Here is a 25,099-nt window from a genome sequence, read left to right as displayed (position 1 = left end):
TTTTTTCCCATGAGGAATTCTGGCTTTACCTGTTTATCTTTGGTCTTCAGCCACTGGCCTATATGTCGATGCAAACAGACTTTGAAAATCTATCCGAATTTGATCATTTGATTTTTTTTTTAAAGGTGTGTGTATGTGAAAATAGCGTGCACTTGAACCAATGCAGGAATTTCTTAATAACCTGCCTCACACCACATTTTTGATGTGGCTGTTTTCCTTTCTTCTCAATTTGATAATGAAGCTACAGCTTGTAAAATTATTCTTATGACATGGTTAAGTGTAATCAGTTAAGTCTGAGTTTTGACATAAGTGAAAGTCTAACACTGTTAGTATGTCTTTAGGTTCTGGATTGCTTCCTCACTGTCTGTGCATTTATCTGATTTGCTAAAACATAGGCCTTGTCCAAAGATGACAAATGTATACAGACCACTTCAGAAGTCATATGTGCATCGGAGATGGAGCCAGTGTTGCAATCTACAACCCAGGCCCTGCGAACGGCTGCTGAGAAAAACCAGGAGCTAGATGCTTCAGTGGTGCCCAGTGACTCTGCTGCTGCAGATAATAGTTTTGAGTCTGAAAGATTAATGAAGGAGCTGAACAAGATTAATTTTGAATTGGAAGATAAATATCGACAGCTGCAAGAAGTAGAGACACAGCTGGAGATTACAGAATGTCAGTTGCATGAAGTGGAGGTGAAGCAGCACCAAATGGAGGAAGAAATTAACACAATGAGGATTTTAATGGAGGAGAATGGTGCATCGTCGGTATCTGATTTCAGGTAGGTGCCGTGGATATCTCCAGATAATACGAACAAATTAGCTTATCAAAACATTGATGATTTGAGCACTGTTCATTCATTTCACTTAATGGACTCTAAAACTGGAAATTTTAGTTAAATCTTCGTCCAATTCTGGCTGATTAACTGTTTTCCTCTATATTCTCCCAATTGGCTCTGTAATTGGTAGTGAAGAGGATAGCTATGGACGTTTTGGTTGAGTGCGTGAAAAAATAGCAAATGGAATTTGAGCGTGGGGCAATGCATTTTGGGAGGGCAAACAAAGCAAGTTATTGTACAATAAATAGAAGGATACAGAGAGGGGTAGAGGAAGTGAGAGACCTTGGAGTGCATGTCCACAGGTTCCTGAAGGGAGGCAGGACAGGGGGATAAGGTGGTAATATGGAATGCTTTCCTTTATTGGAGGAACGGGGATGTATAAACGGTGGCTAGGTCAGAGCTGGGCTTTTATATATAATTCTAGACATCACATTACAGAGAGGACATGTTTCCTCTGGAGAGAGTACGAAGGAGATTTACAAAAATGTTGTCAGGGCTTGAAAGTGGCAGCTATGAGGAAACATTGTGTAGGCTGGGGCTGCTTCTTTAGAACAGAGGATGCTGAGGCTTGATTTAATTGAGGTGTACAAAATTATATCGGGCCTAGACAGAGTAGACAGGAAAGACTTGTTTCCCCTAATGGAGAGGTCAGTTACATGGGGCACAGATTTATGGTGATTGGTAGAAGGATTAGAGGGGATATTAGTGAAAAGCTTTTTCATCCACTAGTTGATAGGTGTCTGGAATTCACTACCCAGATTGGTGGTTGAGGCAGCAACCCTCAACTCATTCGAAAGCTACCCGGCTCTGCACCCGAAATGCTAAAACCTGCAGGGCTAAAGTGGGATTAGAATGGGCAGCTGTTTTTTTTCAGCTGGCTCAGACATGATGTGCTGAACGGCCTCTTTCTGTACCATAGCTTTTATATGATTTCTAACCCCTTCATTTCTTAGCTGAGTTTTGTATGGATTTTGATTTGTTTGATTTGATATTTTCTTTCACCTGCCAATGCAAATTGAGGTTTAAAGCTTCACTCGCCCACAAAAATTATTCTGGTATAAAAAGGATAAAGAAATTTGATACTTTATGTCCATGAGTTAAAGCATGGTGAGTGAAAGAAAATAGTTAAAGACTTGAGCCGGAATTCTCCAGCCATTCACGCCCTGCCCGCACTGCCAGCTAGAATGGAGAATTTGGCAACCAGCCAAATCTCCGTTCACTGCAGCAGGACTGGAGAATCGCAGCTGCGGGCGAGGTCGGAGAATTCGGCCCTTGATTTCAAAGGTTATTCATGTCCCTTATAGCATTGCAGTGAATCGAATAGTTTGTGTTTGGGGGGGGGAGAAAAAATCTTAACCAATGTCTCTCGATTGTAGATTGCAAAACAGTTATCTGAAATAATTTAACACAGTTAATTCGGAGAGTTTTTTTATAACACAGCCTACGTCAAGTGCTTAAAAGCACAGTGTGTGCATTTATGATCACGCTTTGCTTTGATGAGCACCACTTGTGACATTTTATGTAAGAATAGATCATCTGTATATGATAAAGTTCATCTATTAACTGATTAATTTTATAAACCATCTTTTCTAGGAATGAAATCGAGAAATTGAGAACAGAGGTAATTGAGCTACGAGATCAACATGGAGAAGACGCGTCAGTGAGTGAAAATGGAGACACTGAGGAAGAAATCAATGATGAGAGTGAAGGCAGCCTAAGAAAGCATATTCTGAGGTTAAGGAATAAACTGAAGATCACAAGAAGATAAATAACCTTCTTAAGCAGCAAGTAAAACTTAACTGCTCTGGAGAAGGTGAAAATAGTTTTAACCCTGACTTGATTGTAAACATGGCCAAAGAAATTGAACAGCTGAAAGCTGAACTGGAAATTGCCAAACAAAAGGTAACGAGCGTGGATGGAAGACTGAAAGAAGTGAAGGTGAAAGAGCGGAAAGGGCTCCAAGGTTCAAAGCTACCAAGGTCAAAATCTTTGGAGCTCAGAAACAAGGGAAAGAACACAGAGCAGATATCTGGTTCATCTGTAACAGTAAGTTCTTTTTTTGAGAAGGAGGCTGATTTTGAACAAAAATTCAAGGCCTTCTCTTTTCAGTGTCCAGTACCATGTGAAAGCAACTGCAGACTTTGTTCTGGAAACACATCCTCAGTCCATTTTCTATTATTACTGGTACTAGTTCCATTGTTAAATGCCCTCCAAAAAAATCACTCGTTCTTTTCAAATATTTTAATGGCCTTGATGCAATTTGTTCCAGTTTGTCAATTGAAGGATTTAATTTGGATTTTTACCATGACTGGGTATATTCTCCCAAAAGCCTGTGGTACATTCATCAAGTTGGACACCTGTTCCCATTCGGACAACATTCTTGCTATAATGTATAATTCTGGCTTGCATCTGATGCTCTTGAATGTGGTATAAGAGTTTTGCAATCTAGGTAAGAGTGTAACTAAGAGGCAATCAGTTGCTTTTATGGTAATGATCTTGTGGCAAATGTTAATGAATGGCTTGGTCACTTTAAGCTCTACAGTTTCTAATTTGTTTGCCAGTGCTCTCTTCATCTCCAGAGATAAAGGGCTGAATTGTTGCTTTAAGGTGGGAAACAGGCGACGAATTGGGTCTGTTCCTGGGTCCTAAAGTGATCCCCTTAAGGGAACGGGTATTAGCGTTGTAGGAGGCCTTTAAAAATGATGGATAAGTCCTGATTCCGGAATTCCCTACCCCATTCACAGTCTCTGATTTTCAGGAGTGCCTTTTAAACCATGTGGGCTGGTTCTTGTCAAGATCCCACCCTCGGCACTCCTGACCTGGCCGGCTCCATTGCAGAGGTAGGCAAGTCGTTCTCCGCTGCAATGTTTATGGGGTCAGACCGGAGGCGTCGTGAACTTTAGTCTGCCTAAGGGGACCTTTGCTAAAAGATCATTTCAGAATTCCCTCCTTATGCAATGCTTCTCCACCCATTCCCCTCTGGCCCCTCATGTGGCCTTACCCCCTCATGCCCCCTATACCAAGCTACAGCATTTTGATGTCCCTTGATCCACTAAAGAACCAATGGGTATGTAGTGCCATAACTTGGCATTGGGGGCATGAGGGACCATAAAGATGGATGGACGTAGCTTGGCTTTAGGGGTATGAAGGTCCATGGGGGTAGGTAGAGGGGCATAGCTTGGCATTGGTGGCAAGAGAGGCCATGGTCATTATTTGGAAGCACTTAGCTTGGCATTGGAGTGGTAGCCCTTTTAAACAGGATGCCTCAGTATCCAGCATCCCTGTGACTGCCTCCAATCTCTTGTGTGGATCGGCAAGCCTGACCCCAACCCACACCTGCCCCCGACAATAAGATACCACTTTTGCAGGCACTTTCTCTCAAGGTAAGTAGGCTGAACCGGGAATTTTCCCAATCCTGCGATCAACCGCGAGGATGAAAATTCATCCCATAGAGTCATTTGTGGATAAAAAGGGGACCATTTGGCCCATCAAGCCAATGACAGCTTTCCAGGGAACAATCCAGCAAGTCTCATTTCCCTGTTCTACCCTTGTAGCTCAGCAAGTTTATTTCATTTATGGCCCATCTAGTTTCCTCTTGAAACTATTGATAGGTTTTGCTTCTACCATGGCACAGTGGTTAGCACTGCTGCCTCACAGCGCCAGGGTCCCAGGTTCAATTCCAGTCTTGGGTCACTGTCTGTGTGGAGTTTGCACATTCTCCCTGTGTCTGCGTGTGTTTCCTCCGGATGCTCTCGTTTCCTCCCACAGTCCAAAGATGTGCAGGTTAGGTTGATTGGCCATGCTAAATTGACCCTAGTGTCAGGGGATTAGCAGAGTAAATATGTGGGGCTACGGGAATAGGGCCTGGGTGGGATTGTGGTCGGTGCAGACTCAATGGGCTGAATGGCCTCCTTCTGCACTGTAGGGATTCTATGATATTTGTGGGCTGAGAGATCCAGGTCATTACCACTCCCATTTTAAAAGAAAGTTCTTCTTCACGTTCCCCCTGCATTTTTTTCCCAAAGCTTTTATGTTTGTGTCCCCTTGTCCTGGTACCATCAGCTAATGGGAACAGTTTTTTCTTGTCTACCCGAGTCAAATCTTCTACTCCTCTATCAAATCTCCCCTCAATCTCCTTTGCTGCGAGGTGAATCTAATGTTGTAGCTAAAATCCCCTATCCCTGAAAGCATTCTGATGAACCTCCTCTGCACCTTGTCAAGGACCCTCACACATCCTCCCTAAGATGTGGTGACTGAAACTGTATACAACACTAGTTGGAATCTCAATTTAATTTAGTTTTGCCATTTATCCAGAATAGGTTCAATTAGAAGATTGATGTTTGACTTAAACTCCATGACAACGGGAGAAGGAAGGAACTTTATTCCTGGCCTTTGCCATTCTTGGTGCATAGAATCATAGAAACCCTACAGTGCAGAAGGAGGCCATTCGGCCCATCGAGTCTGCACCGACCACAATCCCACCCAGGCCCTATCCCCACATATTCACCCGCTAATCCCTCTAACCTACGCATCCCAGGACTCTAAGGGGCAATTTTTAAACCTGGCCAATCAACCTAACCCGCACATCTTTGGACTGTGGGAGGAAACCGGAGCACCCGGAGGAAACCCACGCAGACACGAGGAGAATGTGCAAACTCCACACAGACAGTGACCCGAGCCGGGAATCGAACCCGGGACCCTGGAGCTGTGAAGCAGCAGTGCTAACCACTGTGCTACCGTGCCGCCCCATAACTATTTGCCAGCAGTTATGTTACAAATCTTTGGGATTTGGGCCAGGGCATCCCCTTAATCGGCATGGGACAGGCTCCCCATCCAATTAAGGGCAGGGGGTAGGCTCACGAAGCAGGAGGGCCAATCAGAAGATGCACTCTGACATTTTTGAGTGGCCTTTGGCTGCAGCCCCATCCAAGCAGAGGACCAGTAGGCCTGCCTGGCGAGCTGGCAACCCGGCTTGCTGCTACTCCATGAAGTTGATCTGCCCTCTTTATTTCCTTGTTGCTTCAGCAAACTGGAGGTGGGTAGGCAAATCCCAGTCAGCCTCTTAACTTGATTAACCTAATTGGCAGCCCACATTGGTATTTCTGGGTCCGAACCGCATCCTCCCTGACCTTGATGGAGCCCAGAAATCCTGCCCATAGGGCAGAATTCTCCCGTGGGTTCAATGGCGAGCAAAAGGGAGAATTGCGTGAGAATCCAAACATCGTTTTTATGCCAGCATGAATTTCCAGTGGATCTTACGCTGGTGCCCACCGTGGTAGATCAGGAAACCCACTGGAGCCAGTGTGCCTGCCCGCCACTGAATACAGCGTCAAACCTCCAGGTGCAGAAAGAGGTCTGGGCCGGAAAATATGGTATGGTTTCCTGCCAGCCTCAGCAGTGGGAAACGTTCCCCGTCCCAGCCACAGGACTTCAGTCTCAGATGGGAGAATTCCGCTCATAGACTTGGACACGTTAACCGGGAACATTTATGTGGCTGTCGTTAGTAGTATCTGTAATAAATCTGACTGAGCGACGAAGTAATTCATATATTGAAGAGTATTTTTACAATTTTCTACTTGGAACCAAGTACAAAAAAATACTACAGGTTCTGAAATATTTTGGAAACATTGGTTTCGCTTTGCTACTAATAAAAGCCCTAATTCATTTATTTTATTCAGACCAATACTAGGTCTCGCCTTCCTGTCCCGCTAAGGCGACCAAGGTCAGTCAACAATGTGAACACTGCCGCCTCTAGCCAAGATATTCCTTCTGACCATCAGCACACTGATCAGCTGAGGGCAGTATTGAAAGACTACAAACGGTTGCAGAGTAAGTTGTATGCAGCTGAGGCAACACTTGTCAGCCAGGCAGAAAAATTAAAGCTCCATTGTATTCCTCTGCATGGTAAGTAGCTCAACATTATTTGTAAAGAGCAGTTGTCCATAAGCATTATTCAGCATTTCAAAATGTAAATTTTACAGAATGAGCCTTTCCCACACCCAGTTGTACAGTAGGTATGCTCATTGTCAAAAATTACTTTAGCTTAGATATGCATCAAAGTGCTATACTTTTCGAGCAGTGGTTACTGTTCTAGTTATATTTTTAAACTGCACTTTGATCTCCCTCGATTTACGTGGCGAGCCTTCTGGGTTATAAACAGGCTAATTCCTAGGTAGCAGCTTTGAAAGGCAGAATGCCAGGGTTGCAGAAAGAAGAATGGAATAATGGCATCTAGGAGACCTACACAGCTCTCCAGCTCTGATTCTTGATACCTTGGTGTCAGGAACAACAACAGCACAGGTACCCTAGGCAACAATATCTACGCTGAAATCTCTATAGACAACTTGATTTATATGGTGAGCTCTTTTATTTGCAATGTGAGAGAATACGCTTTTAAATGTGGCAACTTCATGTAATTTTGGTAAATTTAAAAGAAGGGGTTTTCAGGTCAACATTGCTGGTGATACAGGAATAGAACAAGGGAGGGATTTTGAAAATCAGCTAAAAATCCATTTTGTTGGATTGTAAACCTTTGGACGGGGCTGCTGACCCCTCCCTCTGCCCTCACTTACCTGTGGCCATGACCCCATGGCAATCCGAGGCCTCACCCTGGTTCCTGCTGGTGTTGTCTGCAGTGGTTAGCGACAGGCCTCTGGCTGGTAGCTATCAGGGCTGGGAGGGGGAGAGGCGCAGGATTTCCACTCAAATGTTCCTTGATCCCAGAAAAGGCTAGCTGTTGGCAGCCAGTGGAGGCAACGTGGTCTCTTGCCTGCTCTCCAGCTAGCAGGCAAGACCTCTGTCACCTGAACTAAATACCTCCCAAAGTTTCTCAGTAGAATTAAATGTATCGGTATTAAAAAATGTAGTCATGCTCTGGACTGACAGCAGAGTTTGAACTTAAATGAGACCTACTATTTGTCAAGAATGTCTAAGATCATTATTTGTGCTAAGTGTTATATGCGATGTATTTTTGATTTGATTTATTATTGTCACATGTGTTAACATACTGTGAAAAGTATTGTTTCTTGCGCGCTATACAGACAAAACATACCGTTCATAGAGAAGGAAAGGAGAGAGTGCAGAATGTAGTGTTACAGTCATAGCTAGGGTGTAGAGAAAGATCAACTTAATGCAAGGTAGGTCCATTCAAAAGTCTGACAGCAGCAGGGAAGAAGGTGTTCTTGAGTCGGTTGGCACGTGACCTCAGACATTTGTATCTTTTTCCCGAAGGAAGAAGGTGGAAGAGAGAACGTCCGGGGTGCGTAGGGTCCTTAATTATGCTTTGCCGAGGTAGCGGGAAGTGTAGACAGAGTCAATGGATGGGAGGCTGGTTTGGCTGCCAGAAGCTGGAGTTAGAATTTTGAAGATGTGGTTTCCTCTATTTTTATGGTGGTTTTGGGATGAAAAGGAATGCAAGGCAGGTCGGACTGCATTGTGGTGGACTGCATTTACTTGCCCTTTTCCACCAAAGCATGTCACGGACAGTGATGCTAACCTTGAATAAAATAAAGTCCATTTTTTTCTCCTCCTCAAGAACAACAGGATGATTGAATAGTGAAATCATTTGGACGATGGGACTTGAAATGTATTGGAATGAAAGGCTGCTGTACTTATATTTGTTGCTTCATGTTTCTTTTTGTTTTTAAGGCTTGCTTCTGGAATTTTGAGCCTGCAACCCGTTCTCGCTGTTTTGCTTCAGCCTTCTGTGTTATGAACTCCGCTTTTGTCCTTATTTTTTTCTGTAGCTGAATCATCTTTGAAACAGGATGATAAAGAGGTCCAAGTGGATGTTCAGGACCTTGGTTATGAAACCTGTGGAAAAAGTGAAAATGATGCGGACAGGGATGAGAGCAGTAGCCCAGGTAGATGGCATGAGCACAGAGCTCTATCTAATGCTCAGGAAGCATGAGGGAAAGGACTGCTTTATTTTCTATAAAACACATGTCATTAACTTTGTGGTTTCATTTCATGCTAACATGTGCTAATTGATTGTTTTCAGTTCCATAGCTTGTTAAGTCCCAATACATAAGTGAGTTAAACGATCATTCAAGGAGTTGCAACTCAGTACTAACTGCTTCAGTTGTCTCAGTGCTAGTTCTGGGTGAATAAAATTAATAAATTTCCACCTTAGCAGCACAATCGTGCAACAAATTCTCTGACTTGAAAATAATAAATTGGCACAGCAAACTTTGTCTTAAATTTCTGCATGTTTATTCTTCTGCTTTCAACCACTGGATGCATTTTGTAGTCCTGTCTTCCATTACATCAATTTGTTGGGATTTGTGGTGGCTGTTGCATGGAGCAGAGAAGCGTAGCACTTCTCTTAATTCATTTCATTCAAAATCCAGGATTAAGACTAAATGGATGGAATTAATAATAAAGTATGCCTTTAACATTTGAATTTTCTTCCCCCAGACACAGTCAGTCATTTGCCAGGCCATCACTATGGTGATTCAGCCATTCCCTCCCTACTTAAATTAAATCGCCGTTTCTTTTCCATGGAAAATCTTGACACAAATTCATCGACTTCGTACCCAAGTTCACCGAGTTTGATTTCACCCAAAATCAGCTTGAAGAACCTTGATGTATTTGATGACTATGGACAGACAGATGATGTGAATGAGCTCAAACTTCAAATTGCCGAGCTAAAGGAACAAATTGAAAAGTACCAGAAAGTTATTCGGCATCTGCAGACTTACATGCGCAAAAACTCTCTATCCAGTGATCAGTTGACTGTCTCAGACCACAGCCACCAAGCTACAATGAGAAGTTCATATGAAGGAGACTCATTGGATTCTATTCAAAAGGATGACGACAGTAACCATAGTCAGAGGAGACATTCCATACAGTCTTCAGATCTGTCTGTTCAACCCACCCAGAAGGTTGGAAATCTTTCAAATCATGCATCAAGATCACCGAGTCTGGATTTAGGAAGCCAGAGTGAGAAAGGAGACTGGCTGGTATCTAGCTATTCCCAGGATGGACAACAGGTGCAAAAGATAAAGGAACAAATGGAACACCTGGAAGATCAGTTGCAGCAAGAGAAGGCGAGGAATGAGGAGCTTCAGGATCGGCTGAATCACCTTCAGACTAAATTGGCCGCACCATCACCGGCTCAAAAGTAAATTTTTTATTACATTGCAAATAATAGTAGTTGAATTCAGTTTTCCGTACAGATTACTTTAGGTTTTGTAGTATTGGGGTTATAATTGAGGATGTGCAGTTGTAAATTTAAGTCTCACTATGGCAAACCGTAATAAGAGATGGGTAATAAGCGCAACTGCATCAGTGTTGCCCAGTAATATACATTGCACGATCATATATCTTTTTAATACTGGTAAACCAAGAGAATGGGGAAATGTTAGTGTGAAGATTTAGTTTCAGTATTAAACTTAGCAAATGCAGTAAATCAAGAAAAAAACAAAATCAAACAAATTTTGCCACAAGGGAGAAACTCTTCATCATAGCAGAAGTGGTTGACAATACAAGTCCTGCCCCCAAACATTTTCACAGGGGCTGGAGTGGGGGCATGCACGGCTCACGGAGGCAGCAGGACATTTAAATCATCAGCTGTCTGCACTGAATTCTGACTTTTGCATCCCTGTTGTAATAAACCCAAAGTGTGCAGATTGAAGTAGGTAACAGCAGATCTGAACTTTGTGAATATGTTTGGACAGAGAGGTTCCCCCTTTGAAGAGGTAAAATACCCCTTTCGATCTGATCCAAGGACATTTTTGGGATAGGTCAGGTGCCCTTTGGAATTTTTTTCAAAATAGACATGAGTGTGCACGAACGCATTACTGTTGAGCTCCTTAGGACTGTCAACCAACCCATTAAAATAACTGTCAGAAGCACTTGTCAAAGGGACCTGTCAAGATCAACAATCCAAAAATGTGCAGATTAGGTGGATTCTCTCTGGTAAATGCGCAGGGCTGCGGGATGGGGTGGGGGGGTGCGGTGTGGGCCTGGTTAAGAGGCTCTTTCAGAGAGTCGATGCAGACTCGATGGGTTGAATGGCCTCTTACTGTACTGTCAGGATTCTATTGTTTGGTCAAAGAGGGCTGCCAAGGTATTAAAAGTTCCTGCTCTTCAGATATTTTTCTCGGACCATAAGACCTAGGAGCAGAATTAGGCCACTCGGCCCATCGTGTCTGCTCCGCCATTCAATCATGGCTGATATTTTTCTCGTCCCTATTCCCCTGTCTTTTCCCCATAACCCCTGATCCCCTTATTAATCAAGAACCTATCTATCTCTGTCTTAAAGACACTCAATGACCTGGCCTCCACAGCCTTCTACGGCAAAGAGTTCCACAGATTCACCACTCTCTGACTGAAGAAATTCCTCCTCATCTCTGTTTTAAAGGATTGTCCCTTTAACCTGAGGTTGTGCCCTCTGGTTCTAGTTTTTCATACTAGTGGAAACATCCTCTCCACGTCCACTCTATCCAGGCCTCGCAGTATCCTGTAGCTTTCAATAAGATCCCCCCTCATCCTTCTAAACTCCACCGAGTACAAACCTAGAGTCCTCAACTGTTCCTCATACGACATGCTCTTCATTCCAGGATCATTTTGTGAACCTCCTCTGGACCCTTTCCAAGGCTAGCACATCCTTCCTTAGATATGGGGCCCAAAACTGCTCACAATACTCCAAATGAGGTCTGACCAGAGCCTTATACAGCCTCAGAAGTACATCCCTGCTCTTGTATTCTTCAAAAATTTAAAGTGATGAAGAAAAAAAAATTGCTTGCCCAGGTACAGGGACAGAGATTGGCTTGGAGAGTGTGGAGGATTGTGGGGAATTGAATGGGGACATGAGGTATTATGGGAAGTGGGTACAGGGCATGAGGTGGTATGGGTTGGCATGGATGGCAGCATTGGGAGTGGGTGGGTGGGGTGAGTGCTGGACGGATTTTCGTTTTTCAAACTGACAAAGGTGCTACAGACTTCTGGCCAACCTGTCTGTGCATCAGACATGTCTGCATTCACCCCAGGACTCTGTCCAGACTCTGGTTTCACCCTACTGGGTCAGGTTCACGAAGCTGGTAACTGGCTGGACCCTGCACTCCCAATTCGGGAGCGAACATCCAAGTCTGTACATTCACTGCAACCGACAATTTGTAGTTCAAACTTGAGACCCAATATCAGTATAACATTGAGAAATTGACATGGGTTTACAACATAGGCCTTGATATTTACCGGAGTGTAATCCTGGAGTAGTGGGGAGGGGGAAATAGTCACGCAACCTGGTAGTGTGGGTTTCCTGAATGTTGAGGGCATGCAAGGTCAGATTTCCTGCCTGTCTGGAGAGATGACAGATTTATTGGGGGGGGTGGGGGGCGTGGTGGTAAGTGAAGACATTAAGGGGGGGGAGGGTGCATGTGCTTATGCTGATTATAGGGGTGCTGATTGGCAGGGTTGGTTTGTTAGCTCTGAAGGAAGCATTCCTTCTCCTGAACCACAAGCAAAGCTGTAAAGTCACTTTCACAACGATCACATCCTTCCTGCTTCTTCTGCTTGGTTTCCCGAGACCTGGGAGCCCCAACCAACATGAGTCTACGTATAGAAACCTCCTTAAAAAGGGGAACATGGCCTCTTTAAAAGATTTCAGCCACTGACCAGCCTCCCGGGAGCAGATCAGTCGATATGATTCTGCTGAAACAAGAAATGGGCTGGTTCAAGGCAGCTTCGAGTTGATTTGAAATTTTTAGTGCTTTAACTTCCTAGGAAACCCAAATGGACCTGTTATTGGGAGTTAAAAGTATCCCCATAAATTCTACGTTGAGTGACCTCTGAAATTAAAGGGATAAACAGACCATTTTAAAAATAGAACTCTGTGGGTGTAGCTAAAATAGATTCAGCAGATCAGGCAGAATCCAGAAACCTGCTGAATGTCTCCAGTGTTCTCAGGTTTCAGCATGTACAGTATTATCCTTTTGTTCACTGGGGTTGCAATCCTACATATCCCTGCAATAGTGGCAAAACATAGAACATTACAGCGCAGTACAGGCCCTTCGGCCTTCGATGACTGTGAAACCAATCTAAAGCCCATCTAACCTACACTATTCCAATATCATCCATATGTTTATCCAATGACCATTTAAATGCCCTTAATGTTGGCGAGTCCACTACTGTTGCAGGCAGGGCATTCCACGCCCTTACTACTCTCTGAGTAAAGAACCTACCTCTGACATCTGTCACCCCTATATATCTATCACCCCTCAATTTAAAGCTATGTCCCCTCGTGCTGGCTATCACCATCCGAGGAAAAAGGCTCTCACTGTCCACCCTATCCAATCCTCTGATCATCTTATATGCCTCTATTAAGTCACCTCTTAACCTTCTTCTCTCTAACGAAAACAGCGTCATGTCCCTCAGCCTTTCCTCATAAGACCTTCCCACCATACCAGGCAACATCCTGGTAAATCTCCTCTGCACCCTTTCCAATGCTTCCACATCCTTTCTATAAGTATTGCGTATGCAATACTCCAAGTGCGGCCGCACCAGAGCTCCGTACAGCTGCAACATGCCCTCATGGCTCCGAAACTCAATCCCTCTACCAATAAAAGCTAACACACCGTACGCCTTCTTAACAACCCTATCAACCTGGGTGCCAACTTTCAGGGATCTATGCACATGGACACCGAGATCGCTCTGCTCATCCACACTACCATTAATTCTGTATAAATGATCTTCTAGGGCAGAACATTTGATACGCTCATAATTCTTTGAAGAAGTTTTTTCCCTCAATCTATTTTTAAATAGGTTGGAAATAATTTTAAGAAATATCCTTCTGTCCTGGATTCCTTCATCGGGACTAAATGTTATACTATCATGGTCTTGTTTGTTTCCTCCATTAATGTGTGCCTGGATCACTCCATCATTGTAGGGCCTGAAAATGAAATATCCCAACATTCAGGGAAATATTCTTCATGAGAACTGCTTGTGTTAAAAATCCATTTCACACAAATCTAAAATTATGTTGGATTTAATTATTGTACCCACAGCAGCTCTATTGGAACTTGATAAAAATCAAGATGCAGTTAAAATACAGGGAACTAAATGGTTCATTCTTTTCTGTTTGATTTAGGTATGATTCGCTGGTGCAGTCACAAGCAAGGGAGCTCTCGCACCTCCGACAGCAGATTAAAGAAAGCTTTAAAATCTGCACTTTGCATCACCAGACCCTGGTGGATCTTACCAAAGCCTTTGAGGAGCTGTTGCAGGCCAGTGATGTTGATTATTATGTTGGGGAAGCCTTTCGTGACCAGTTAAACCAGAGCTTAGAGCTGGTGGAAAAGCTTGAGAACAAGTTTGATGGCGGTAAGCTCACTGGAAAAATTGCTGAGTTTGAAATCATAGTTTGCAAGAAAACTTATCCGGTTGTATATTAATCTCCCTATATAGAAAATAGGAGCAGGAGTGTGCCACTCAACTCTTCAAGCTTGCTCCACTATTCATTACGGCTGATCATCCAGTTCAATAGCCTGATCCTGCCTCTTCTCCCCCCCCCTCCCCCCCCATATCCTTTGATCCCCTTCAGCTCTAGAGCTATATCTGACTCCATCCTGAAAAAATACAATGTTTCGGCCACACTGGGCGGACAATCTGGTGAGGACAGGTGGTTTGGAGAGAGTGATGTGAATGTGCAGAACTGGTGTTTACATATGGTGCCAGGACTTTCAAATCTGCCAGCTGACGGAAGACAGGCGTATCAGCTGCCAGCCCACAGGTGACTCGAGGGGAACCCGCCTGTGCAAAATTATTGAGGTTCTTTGCGCAGGATCTGGCGTCAGATCCCTGGCTAGAGGAAAAAGTGCTGCCGCAGTGTTAATCCTTCCTTCCCTCTTTCCTGCTATTAGAACATAGAACAGTACAGTACAGTACAGGCCCTTTGGCACTCGATGTTGTGCCGAACTTTGTCCGAAACCAAGATCAAGCTATCCCACTCCCTATCATTCTGGTATGCTCCATGTGCCTATCCAATAACCGCTTGAAAGTTCCTAAAGTGTCCGACTCCACTATCACAGCAGGCAGTCCATTCCACACTCCAACCACTCTCGTTGAGTAAAGAACCTACCTCGGACATCCTTCCTATATCTCCCACCATGAACCTTATAGTTATGCCCCCTAGTAACAACTACATTCACCCGAGGAAATAGTCTCTGAACGTCCACTCTATCTATCCCCCATATCATCTTATAAACCTCTATTAAGTCGCCTCTCATCCTCCTCCGCTCTAAAGAGAAAAGCCCTAGCTCCCTCAACCTTTCCTCATAAGACCCACCCTCCAAACCAGGCAGCATCCTGGTAAATCTCCTCTGCACTCTCTCCAATGCTTCCACATCCTTCTTATAGTGAGGTGAGCAGAACTGCACACAATATTCCAAATGTGGTCTCACCAAGGTCCTGTACAGTTGCAGCATAACCACACGGCTCTTAAACTCAAACCCCCTGTTAATAAATGCTAACACACTATAGGCCTTCTTCACGGCTCTATCCACTTGAGTGGCAACCTTCAGAGATCTGTGGATATGAACCCCAAGATCTCTCTGTTCCTCCACATTCCTCAGAACCCTGCCGTTGACCCTGTAATCCGCATTCAAATTTGTCCTACCAAAATGAATCACCTCGCACTTATCAGTGTTAAAATCCATCTGCCATTTTTCGGCCCAGCTCTGCATCCTATCAATGTCTCTTTGCATCCTACAACAGCCCTCCACCTCATCCACTACTCCACCAATCTTGGTGTCATCAGCAAATCTACTGATCCACCTTTCAGCCCCCTCCTCCAAGTCATTGATAAAAATCACAAATAGCAGAGGACCCAGCACTGATCCCTGTGGTACACCGCTGGTAACTGGTCTCCAGGCTGAAAATTTTCCATCCACCACCACCCTGTCTTCTATGAGATAGCCAGTTACTTATCCAATCGGCCAAATTTCCCTCTATCCCACACCTCCTTACTTTCTTCATGAGCCTGCCATGGGGAACCTTATCAAACGCCTTACTAAAATCCATATATATGACATCAACTGATCTACCTTCATCTACACACTTAGTTACCTCCTCAAAGAATTCGATCAAATTTGTGAGGCAAGACTTACCCTTCACGAATCCATTCTGACTATCCCGGATTAAGCTGCATCTTTCCAAATGGTCATAAATCCTATCCCTCAGGACCTTTTCCATTAACATTATTCTAAAACCTTTCTGCAATTTTAATTAAAACGAAAGGCAAAACCAAGTTACAGAGCAGGGTCTGGAATTTCCATTCTATGGCAGTGATTCTTTTCAGCACAGCTTTCCTGATACTGGTACAATTCTTGCAAAAGATGGATTTTTAAATGCAAATTCCATTCAGCGCAACTCAGGTTTACGTAATTTTAAGAATATCATGCTAAAAGCTGACACTGCCCACAAATCTGGCCATTTCCCAGGATAAAATTAGTCATCATTTGGCATTTCCATGAATTGCACTTTTTCCAGGAGACTTTAAAAATTTAAGCTGGATCTTTTGGACATGAGGATACCAATGGATGCCTTTTTTTTTTAAGGGTTTTAATGAAATGACCTTTAAAACCTAATTGAGAGCAAAGTAGAAAATATTTTTTCTATATTTTTAAGTCCTTTTTGGTATGATGACTCACCGACACAATGATTTAGAGTGCTTATATTTTGTGATAAGTCAATTTTCAGCTGTATTAATCAACTCTTTCCACTTTTACTGTGAAGTATTTTGATGAATAATTTTTGAAGCAAAATTTAAAAAACGCTTTCAAAATTGCTGACTGATTCGCCTGATTCAAAGAAGATTTTGGGCCCAGATTTGAGTCACGAGACAGAAAATGGAGGAACTGCCTGAATATTGTAGGTGTCCTCCCCCCACACCCACACATACACCACACACACACACACACACACACACACAGCACTTCTCATTTTCATGGGCATGGCAGTTTGCGTATTGTGCATGCAGTTTACGGAGGAAGCTATTTAAATCATCAGCTGTCTGCACTGCAGTCAGTTTTGGTAGAGCAGGGGGGAGATTCTCCAAAAAAAAAATTTTAAGTGCCGAATTCACGTGAAAAAAAACTGGAGTAAGTCCCACTCTTTTTTTTTCATGTGATTTTCAAATGAATCTCCCACATTCTGTGCACCCCAGAGAGCCCCAGTGAGATTCACTTGGAAAATCAGTGGGCGGAGCCTATTCCCACTGGAGAGGCTGGCAGCATAGCGCCGAGCAGGCCAATGCGCCTCCGCCGATCTGTCAGCATGGAGATCGGCACATGCGCAGTGGCCCTGCACTACCAGCCTCCCAATCGCTGGCAGCTCAATTGCTGGACAGCCCCACGACCCCACATCACTCCCCCTCCCCACCCCACCCCTCCCCCAACACCACTGGCCTCCCTGGCAAGCCCTGACACTTCTAGCAAAACAGACGTAATTAGCACTGGAATTATCAATTGTACCCAATGTGGAAAACTGTCCCTGTACGCGCAAATTTATAGTTTTTGAGTATCCAATTTGTCTGTGACAAATGTTTTCAGTTGTTAAATGAACTAAGACCTTACAGTGGACTAGCTCATTAGCTAAATGCGAAGGTATTAAGCTCATAAGAGAATGGAATTAGATTCCATTTGAATTGACACTGGTATTTAAGGTTACTTCATACTCAGCCAGAATGCATGTAGGAAGAGTGAGGAAATAGCCTGTATTATTCAGATAGACTTTCAGAGAAATGTGCAGTGGGCTAGTTCATTCTGACTAAGGATGAAGTTGTAAATACTGGAATGAGGGAGTCATCTTGCAAGAGAAGTACATAGTTTTTGTTGTAAATTGAATAATTTAACAGCCAGGGGATTCCTGCTGCAAGTGTTATTAACAAATCTCTGCCATCAGTCAGAAGAAATGTTAAGTTTATAAACATTTGTTCAAATAAAATTCTATTTTAATGGCTGCTTTAAAGAATTTATACGAAGCAACAAAAATATTTTAAAATTACTATTTAAATGTGCACTGAAATAGCCCACATTATCTGTTTCCATTTCTGTTCATGTATTGCAGGGGATGTATCTTCAGCTGATGGAGATCGCACACTTCTTGATTTCTCTCAAAGGTAAAGATAAAATATACTTGCAAGGCTTTAACAAAGCATGATTCAATGTTCTTCATTCAGTTTGCCTCATCCCAATTTGACGTATTATCCAGCTATTAAATCAAGGTTAATCTGTACTATTCACTTGTAAGCTCAACCTGTTTAAAAAGGACCAGTATGTGCTGATCGGAATTATTTTGAGACTTTGAAGAGGGAAAGTATATTTCCCAACAATCCGAAATTTCAAATCTTAATTGCATTACGTTTATCCTGGATATTTGGATTTTAGAACACAGCTGCTTGATTTAAAGTGAGACTTGACTGTCATCAGTTGCGTTGTTTTATTTGCAATCTTTCTAAAGTATTAATGGTTTGGGAAATATCTGGTTTGCCACTAAAGCAAATCCTATTTATAAAGGAGCATTGGGTGTCCAAATATTTCATTTTTGACATTGCAACATTCCATGTCTCCCAGTACTTTCAGCTTAATAGTGAGCCTATTATATTAATACTGCTTTTCTGGGAAAATGGGGCCATACAGTAGGCTGCCACCTTCGCTGGCAAAACACCAAACAGCAGGCATAATGATATTGTTGGAAGTAGACAAATAATATTACAGAGCCATTTGCACAAACTTACTAATATCAGCTTGTTTTATCTATTTGATAAAAGTTACCCACAAGAAATCCATGTCATATCCAGCAATCTGTTCACATAGTACACCAATCTTACTTAACTGTAGAGAAAACAGAACTTAGAGACTCTAGGCAAACGGTATCAAAGTTGGCAATAGATTCATCATATTCAGTAATTATCAGATGTATCTCAGTTGTAGACTTAACCTTGCATGTGATGGAGAGCGTAGTACGACAGATCTTCACACAGTTTGTCTTGCATTTATCAGAGAAGGAGGGCAGCGTGTAAACCCCTGAAATATTTTGTAAAATCCAGTGATGGTTAAACTGGGTTTGGTTGCACTTGAATTTTGAACACTGTTTTGCTCTTAGATTTCTACATCCTTCATTTCAGGAAAGATCATTTTGGATGTGGTAGTGTGTGGTTTCTAACTTGTTAAATGTGTCATCCAAATTATAAGCTAGTTGTCGTGTCTTTTAATGATGAATTCGTTATTTAATTCTGCAGCAAATAACTTTTCTCCAGCACTTTTATCATAGAAATAATGTAATATAGCTAATGCAAGATTTATCACTTTCTGAATCTCAGTGTAGCATTTATATGTTTACATTTAATGGTTGTCACTTACAATAAGCCTCTTGATAGCAATTGTTTTTGGTAAAGGAAAAAGCCATGCGAAAAGAATTCCAGGCTTGAACTATACATTTAATGTTTCCCCAATGTAAAAATTCATTGACTATTGATGAGAGAGAAAATCTGAAGCGTGAAGGTCGGTTAGGATCTGAGTGCATATGAGGTGTTTATTGTGAGAGCCTCAAAGGCAGATTCTCATTAAACATTTTGTTGAACATTTTATTAAATTAACTTGAATAGATACAAATAATCACAGTTAGTGGAGATGATCAGCGATAACGATAACTACTTTTAAAATCGTTACGGTGATTGCCAGTGATGTTTTCCCTGTTTACAAGGTACTTTATGCAGGCATCCTCTGGTCATGGTATGACCCTTGAGCTCACTAAAGCCAAATTGTGTAAAATATCCCGCTGTTATCTCGCAAAGCTTTGATTCAGCTTCAGTCTGGTCAGGAGCCGCTTTTTAAAAGTTTGAATATTTGGATGAAATCTTTTTTAATGTTATAGGGCTATGACGCTGCCACTCATGGCCTTGTACTCTTAAAATAAATTAACTGCCTCAAGAACAGCGGCCTGCGTAGGTGTTGCCGGAGTTCAAGTCAGTCCAATCACATTACCCTCGCCTCTGAGTCAGAATATTATGGGTATAACTCCTACTCAAGGTTTACACTTCAGTGCAGTACTGAGGAAGTGCATTGCCTGAGGTGTTGTCTTTTGGATGAGACATTAAACAATTGAAGCAGACATAAAATACTCCAAAAAACACATTTTGGAAAAGAGAGGAATCTTCTCCTGGTATACTGGACAACATTTATCCTTCACCCAAAATCATCCAAAAGAGAGATTAGCTGGTAATCCTATTGCTGTCAAATGAGAAAATAAATTAATAGATTTCTTCATTTTGTACCTTTTTAATTGAACAACTTGATGTCTTTTGGACAAATTTACATAGAGATATTTGTAACATGAGAGGTGTGATTTGCAATCTATTTCCCTTCCTGCAGTGCTTTGAAGGAATGGAAAATTGCACCCCAGGGCAAAATAAAATGCAGGAGTACTTTTAAATGCAAGAGTTCACTGCACATTACCACTAATACTCTTAAAAATAAATTAACTGCCTCAGGAACAATGGTCTGCATAGGTGTTCCAGCAACTTTGATTAAATGGAACGATCTGGTGAGGCTAAGAACTGCACACTAATCCTAATGCAGTTATTAATGTCAAGCCACTGTTCTTAAAATAACAGATCCTTTGAATGCTGAACAGTGAAGTTCTTAAAGCAGTTGAAATGATTGTGTTCTTCATTCATTTGTGCACAGAAGAATGTATGAGCAGAATTTAAAACTGTGTGAAATATTGATAAAAGTGGTTCAGTAAGGAGGTTGTTTAATGTGTGGTGGATAAGCTGCTTGATATAGTCTAATGTGTTGAAAGTTACTGCTGTTGCTAAAGCTATTTTGTCAAAAATTCAGTTCTTCTACTTTGTGGAGGTTAAAGCCAGAAAATGAACTAATATTTTTAGGGGAGCTATGTTTTTCTGTGCTTTAAGTAGCTATAAGAATAGTGCATGACTTACTACCATGCTATATGTCGGCGGCGCAAGTGCCTTAGACTTGCCTAGAACAAGCTTGTGGCTTTTGGCATGCACTTAATGCAAACAAGCATGCTATCCAAATTTAGTCCCATCTACCGAGCGTCTCTTTTCTCCTTCTCTTTGGCAAGTGCTCGCAGCCTGCAATGTGAAGTTCTCTACCTTCGAAAGCAGCTAGAAAGTGAGCGCAAACAGCTGCACAAGCAGCTGAATGAACTTCTGAATGAGAATCAAGCCTTGTCACAGGCAACTAAAGAGCAACTTGAGCAGTAAGTTTACACTCTATGTTAATGTGGACTAATTAACATAGCATCTTTTAGTGATTTGAAGCAATTCATGAAGACACAACTATCTTTGTTACAAATTTACTGCTGAATGTTCCGCTTGGAAGAATACTCTGGAAGTATAAGCACGGTAGTTTGCAAACATTGCATTAAGCTTTGATGCAGACACTGTAACTGCATTTGTATAGATTAGGGTCTAACTTGTCTATGTGGCTCAGCTACTAGCTGATTAAATATTAAGTAAGTCCAGAGTTTTGAATTTCAAATACTGCTGTTCAAACTCGTGTCATCAATGCACTTTGACTTTAAACTGAAGATGTAGACATCCCGCCGGCAGCGCACCCCCATCTGTGGGTTTCCCGTTGGCGTGGGGTGACGTCAATGGAAATTCACATTGACAGCGGCGGGGCCAGAGAATCCAGCCGCAAGCAAGCAACATGCCTCCTCCCGCCAGCGGGAAGCACGCGGCTGGGAGGCCGGAGAATTCTGCCCGTGTTAGATATTGGCACTAGCAGCCTGGAGACAGATGGGTGCTGCAGTAGGTTGTTTCCGAATTATGTCACTTTTGCCTCTTATAGAGGGAGAATTTGTAGTGGAATTAGCAGAGAACCTTTTGCTTTCGTTATTTAGTCAAGTGTTTTGTGAGGGGACTCTGTGCCAGATGATGACTTCATGAGTTGAAGTTAATAAATACCAGCTGAAGTTTAGGAGGCAAAATTTTTGTGGTCTGAACATATCCATTGGAATTTTGCTGAACAATATCCTAAAAAAAATTACAGTGTATTTTTAAAAGTAAGTAAGGTTCTTGCAGTGAATGACATTTGGTAATAATCAGCTGGGTGTTTTGAAGATTTTTGTTAGGATAAGATTGAAGTGCTGCAGCCCTTTGATTTGTTGCTCACTCAGCATATTTCATTTTTCATTGAGGATTGTGTACACAAGGGAAACATTTAAATCTAAGTCGCAGTGAAATTAAAATTATATGCACAACATTTAATCTGGCCTTTTTCTTTCCCTGCAGACTTTCAAAAGAGGTACAGGAAAAGAACAAAATCATTTATTGCCTGCAGCAACAGTTAAAACATCAGTCATATGTGCCGTCCACCAGCCAAGTCTCTTCAGATTCTGAGATATCTGACAGAAACTCAATTAGTTCACGTGAAAGTCGATCGACCACATCTGAGCCACCACTCAGTGGCGAAAATAAAAGTAGGAGCCGTAATAGTAGACAGCGAAGTTTTCAAAGGAGACTTTCACACAAGTCACCAGGTAAGTTGCACCCCAACCCAGAAGTATGAAATTTTAAAATTTGAGAAAACTCAAAACATTTCTTGAAAGATTTACTCATGTCATTTATTTTCATACAGCTCTTTTCATGGCCTCCAGGCATCCTAAACCACTTTGCAGCAATTTAAAGTAATTTTGAAGTTAGTGACTTATGAAGGCAAAATGGTAGTCAGTTTGCACACAGCAAAGTCCCACAAACAGCAATGACATAAGTAATTACTACTATAGTGACAATGGATATCTGGAGAACTATTTTGCTGTTCTGATAAAGAATAAATTGCTTAATGGTTCCATTTTTTTTTGGAATCAGCAGTTTTACAAAGAAGCTGTTGAGATAGCTATTATAATAAACCTTTCCTTATTAAAAATAATTGCCTTTTTAATCTCTTTCTGCTCTTATCAATGTCTTCAGATTTCAAAATTTCCTACTTTCCAAGGCTCTCGGTTCACTTTTTTCTTGCACACTACATATGTTCTGATTCCCATATAAAGAATCCCTACAATACAGGAGGAGGCCATTCGGCCCATCGAGCTTGCACTGACAACAATCCCACTCAGGCCCTATCCCCATAACTGCATGTATTTACCCTGATAATGCACGTATTTACCTTGATAATCCCCCGACATTAAAGGTCAATTTAGCATGGCCAATCCACCAAACCTGCACATTTTTGGAATGACCTTGAACTTTGTGTGTGCGTATAATAGCTTGTGGTTTACTTCATAAAGAATGTGAAATAAACTACTTGGTATTGTGGATTGTAAATTGTTTTGACGTATAATGGCATTAGGGATAATACCATAAAAGGAATTGTATGTCATATGTACCCCTTTCTGCTTCATCTCTCTCTCTCTCTCTCTCCTACCCATTCCTCAGACAATGTACCTCAACTTTACACAATTCATCATCTTTAAAGGCAGTCGATTGTTCTGAAACGGTTTTGCCTGCCAATTGTTGCTTCAAATTTACCCAGGCTAGATCTATTCTTGTGCCAATGAAATTAGCCCTCTTTTAAACGCTAGATTGTACCTTGTCCTTTTCCATGGCTAAGCTAAACTTTATGATACTATGATCACGCTTCCCTTACTGACACTTCCTTCTTTATCCACTTGACCCAGGTCCAACAATGCCTCCTTTTTTGTAGGGCTAGAAGGATACTAATGAAGAAATTTTCCTTCATACACTTCAGAAATTTTTCCCCTGCCCCTAACTCTTTACTATATATATATATATATATATCTATATTAGGATAATTTAGAAAGTCCCTCCACGATCAATTGAGTTTTTGCACCTTTCTGTAATTTCCCTATAAGTTTGTACCTCTGTAGCTTCTCTACTCGTTAGAGAGAAAGCTTTTCAATAAAAAATACTGCTATCCTCAGATGCTGATAAAGTAACTATCTATAATGTATTATTCTGAAAGCCTTCAATTGACTTGTAAAGCAAGTACTGAAAGTTCAGTTGGGGTTGTTTCTTTCATCCTCCAGGTTTAAGAGCTACATAATTTATAGTCATTTAATCTAAGCGATACTGTTCACCTGTAAACAAAGGACAGTATGATTGAAATTCTTTGGCAAGACCACATGAAGACTTCAGAAAAACTCCTGTATTTGCAGTTGCACCACTTGATTTGTCATTTAGAAATCCAAATGTCAACCTTTGAAGCTGGTCTATTTACTGTAGCTTAAATAAGCAAAGTTCCCTTAAGTTAAAGCAATTTTCAAAGTGCAAAGTCAGCCACTGATAATTGTTACGGAATCGTGATCAGAAAAACCAATTAGACTTGTGCATAGCGGTGTCATGCGTGGGAAATGGAGGAAAGTTGTTAATACTGCTATGCAGACGTGTAAAGGTACAGTGACATGTACTAGTAAGGAAAGTGCTGCAATCACACTAAATTATTTTCTTAAATTGGAAGTTGAGTTCGATTGTTTTGTAAATGTTTTAAGTGCTAATAAATAGGAGTTTTTCTCTGAAGTGCACCGTTAACCAATATGAAATTTTATGTGTCAGTTGCAATAGACAAATGTTACGCGACCTAAAGATGAGTTTCTAGGAACTTTGGAAATTAGTTTGACTGATTTTAATGTGAACAAAATAATTTCCTCACCATTTTTCCTTTCGTTCCAGTAGATTAACAATTTCACTTCAATCGTTTGTAAGTGATAGACCTTTAAATTCTAAAAGAGACACTTCAAAATTTCTCTCAGTTACAAATGGTGATGATTAGTCCACCAAGCTGTCCTATGAACATTTGTCTCAGAATCCTGTACTGTAGTTTAATGTTGTTCTGTTGGTGAAAGTTAAAACGGAGATGTTTATTTATTTAGTATGAGTATGAAATGTGGGGCTACAGTGTTACCAATGGTTACTCAGCCTCCGTATTTTTTTGGTTCCATTCTCTAAACCCAGTGGGAGTATTGCATACTTGGACCTCTACATGTGAATGTTTAAAATGCTGTGTGGAATATGCCAAGATTTTGTTGTAATGCTTCTAATGTCACATTTCACTTGATGTTCTCAACTGCCAACATTTCTTTGGTCTCCCAGCAACAAATGCAAACACAAGCCTGCAGAATGATCCACAGATTAGAGAAGCAAGACTGACATCTGGACTTTCTTCTCCAGATGCAAGGACACAACTTCAAGGTTTGCAATTATTTATGTTTCATAGAATCATAGAATCCTACAGTGCAGAAAGAGGCCATTCGACCCATCGAGTCTGCACTGACCAC

The 25,099-nt window shown here is 41.8% G+C and overlaps 1 protein-coding gene across 1 annotated transcript in view; it reads left to right on the top strand.

Moving 5' to 3' along the window:
• Window positions 1-25,099, top strand: part of cdk5rap2 (CDK5 regulatory subunit associated protein 2) — a 128,219-nt gene that overhangs the window by 67,553 nt on the left and 35,567 nt on the right. The window contains 11 exon segments of the mRNA XM_078226578.1: window positions 396-778; window positions 2,429-2,586; window positions 2,589-2,881; window positions 6,514-6,739; window positions 8,581-8,697; window positions 9,251-9,956; window positions 13,923-14,155; window positions 17,900-17,951; window positions 20,924-21,061; window positions 22,098-22,345; window positions 24,915-25,013. Coding sequence (XP_078082704.1) covers window positions 396-778; window positions 2,429-2,586; window positions 2,589-2,881; window positions 6,514-6,739; window positions 8,581-8,697; window positions 9,251-9,956; window positions 13,923-14,155; window positions 17,900-17,951; window positions 20,924-21,061; window positions 22,098-22,345; window positions 24,915-25,013 — 2,653 coding nt within the window.

Source organism: Mustelus asterias, chromosome 13 (genome assembly GCF_964213995.1).
Source record: "Mustelus asterias chromosome 13, sMusAst1.hap1.1, whole genome shotgun sequence".
Taxonomy (NCBI): Eukaryota; Metazoa; Chordata; class Chondrichthyes; order Carcharhiniformes; family Triakidae; genus Mustelus; species Mustelus asterias.
The sequence above is the reverse complement of the archived record's forward strand: the minus strand, read 5'-3'. Positions and strand labels throughout refer to the sequence as shown.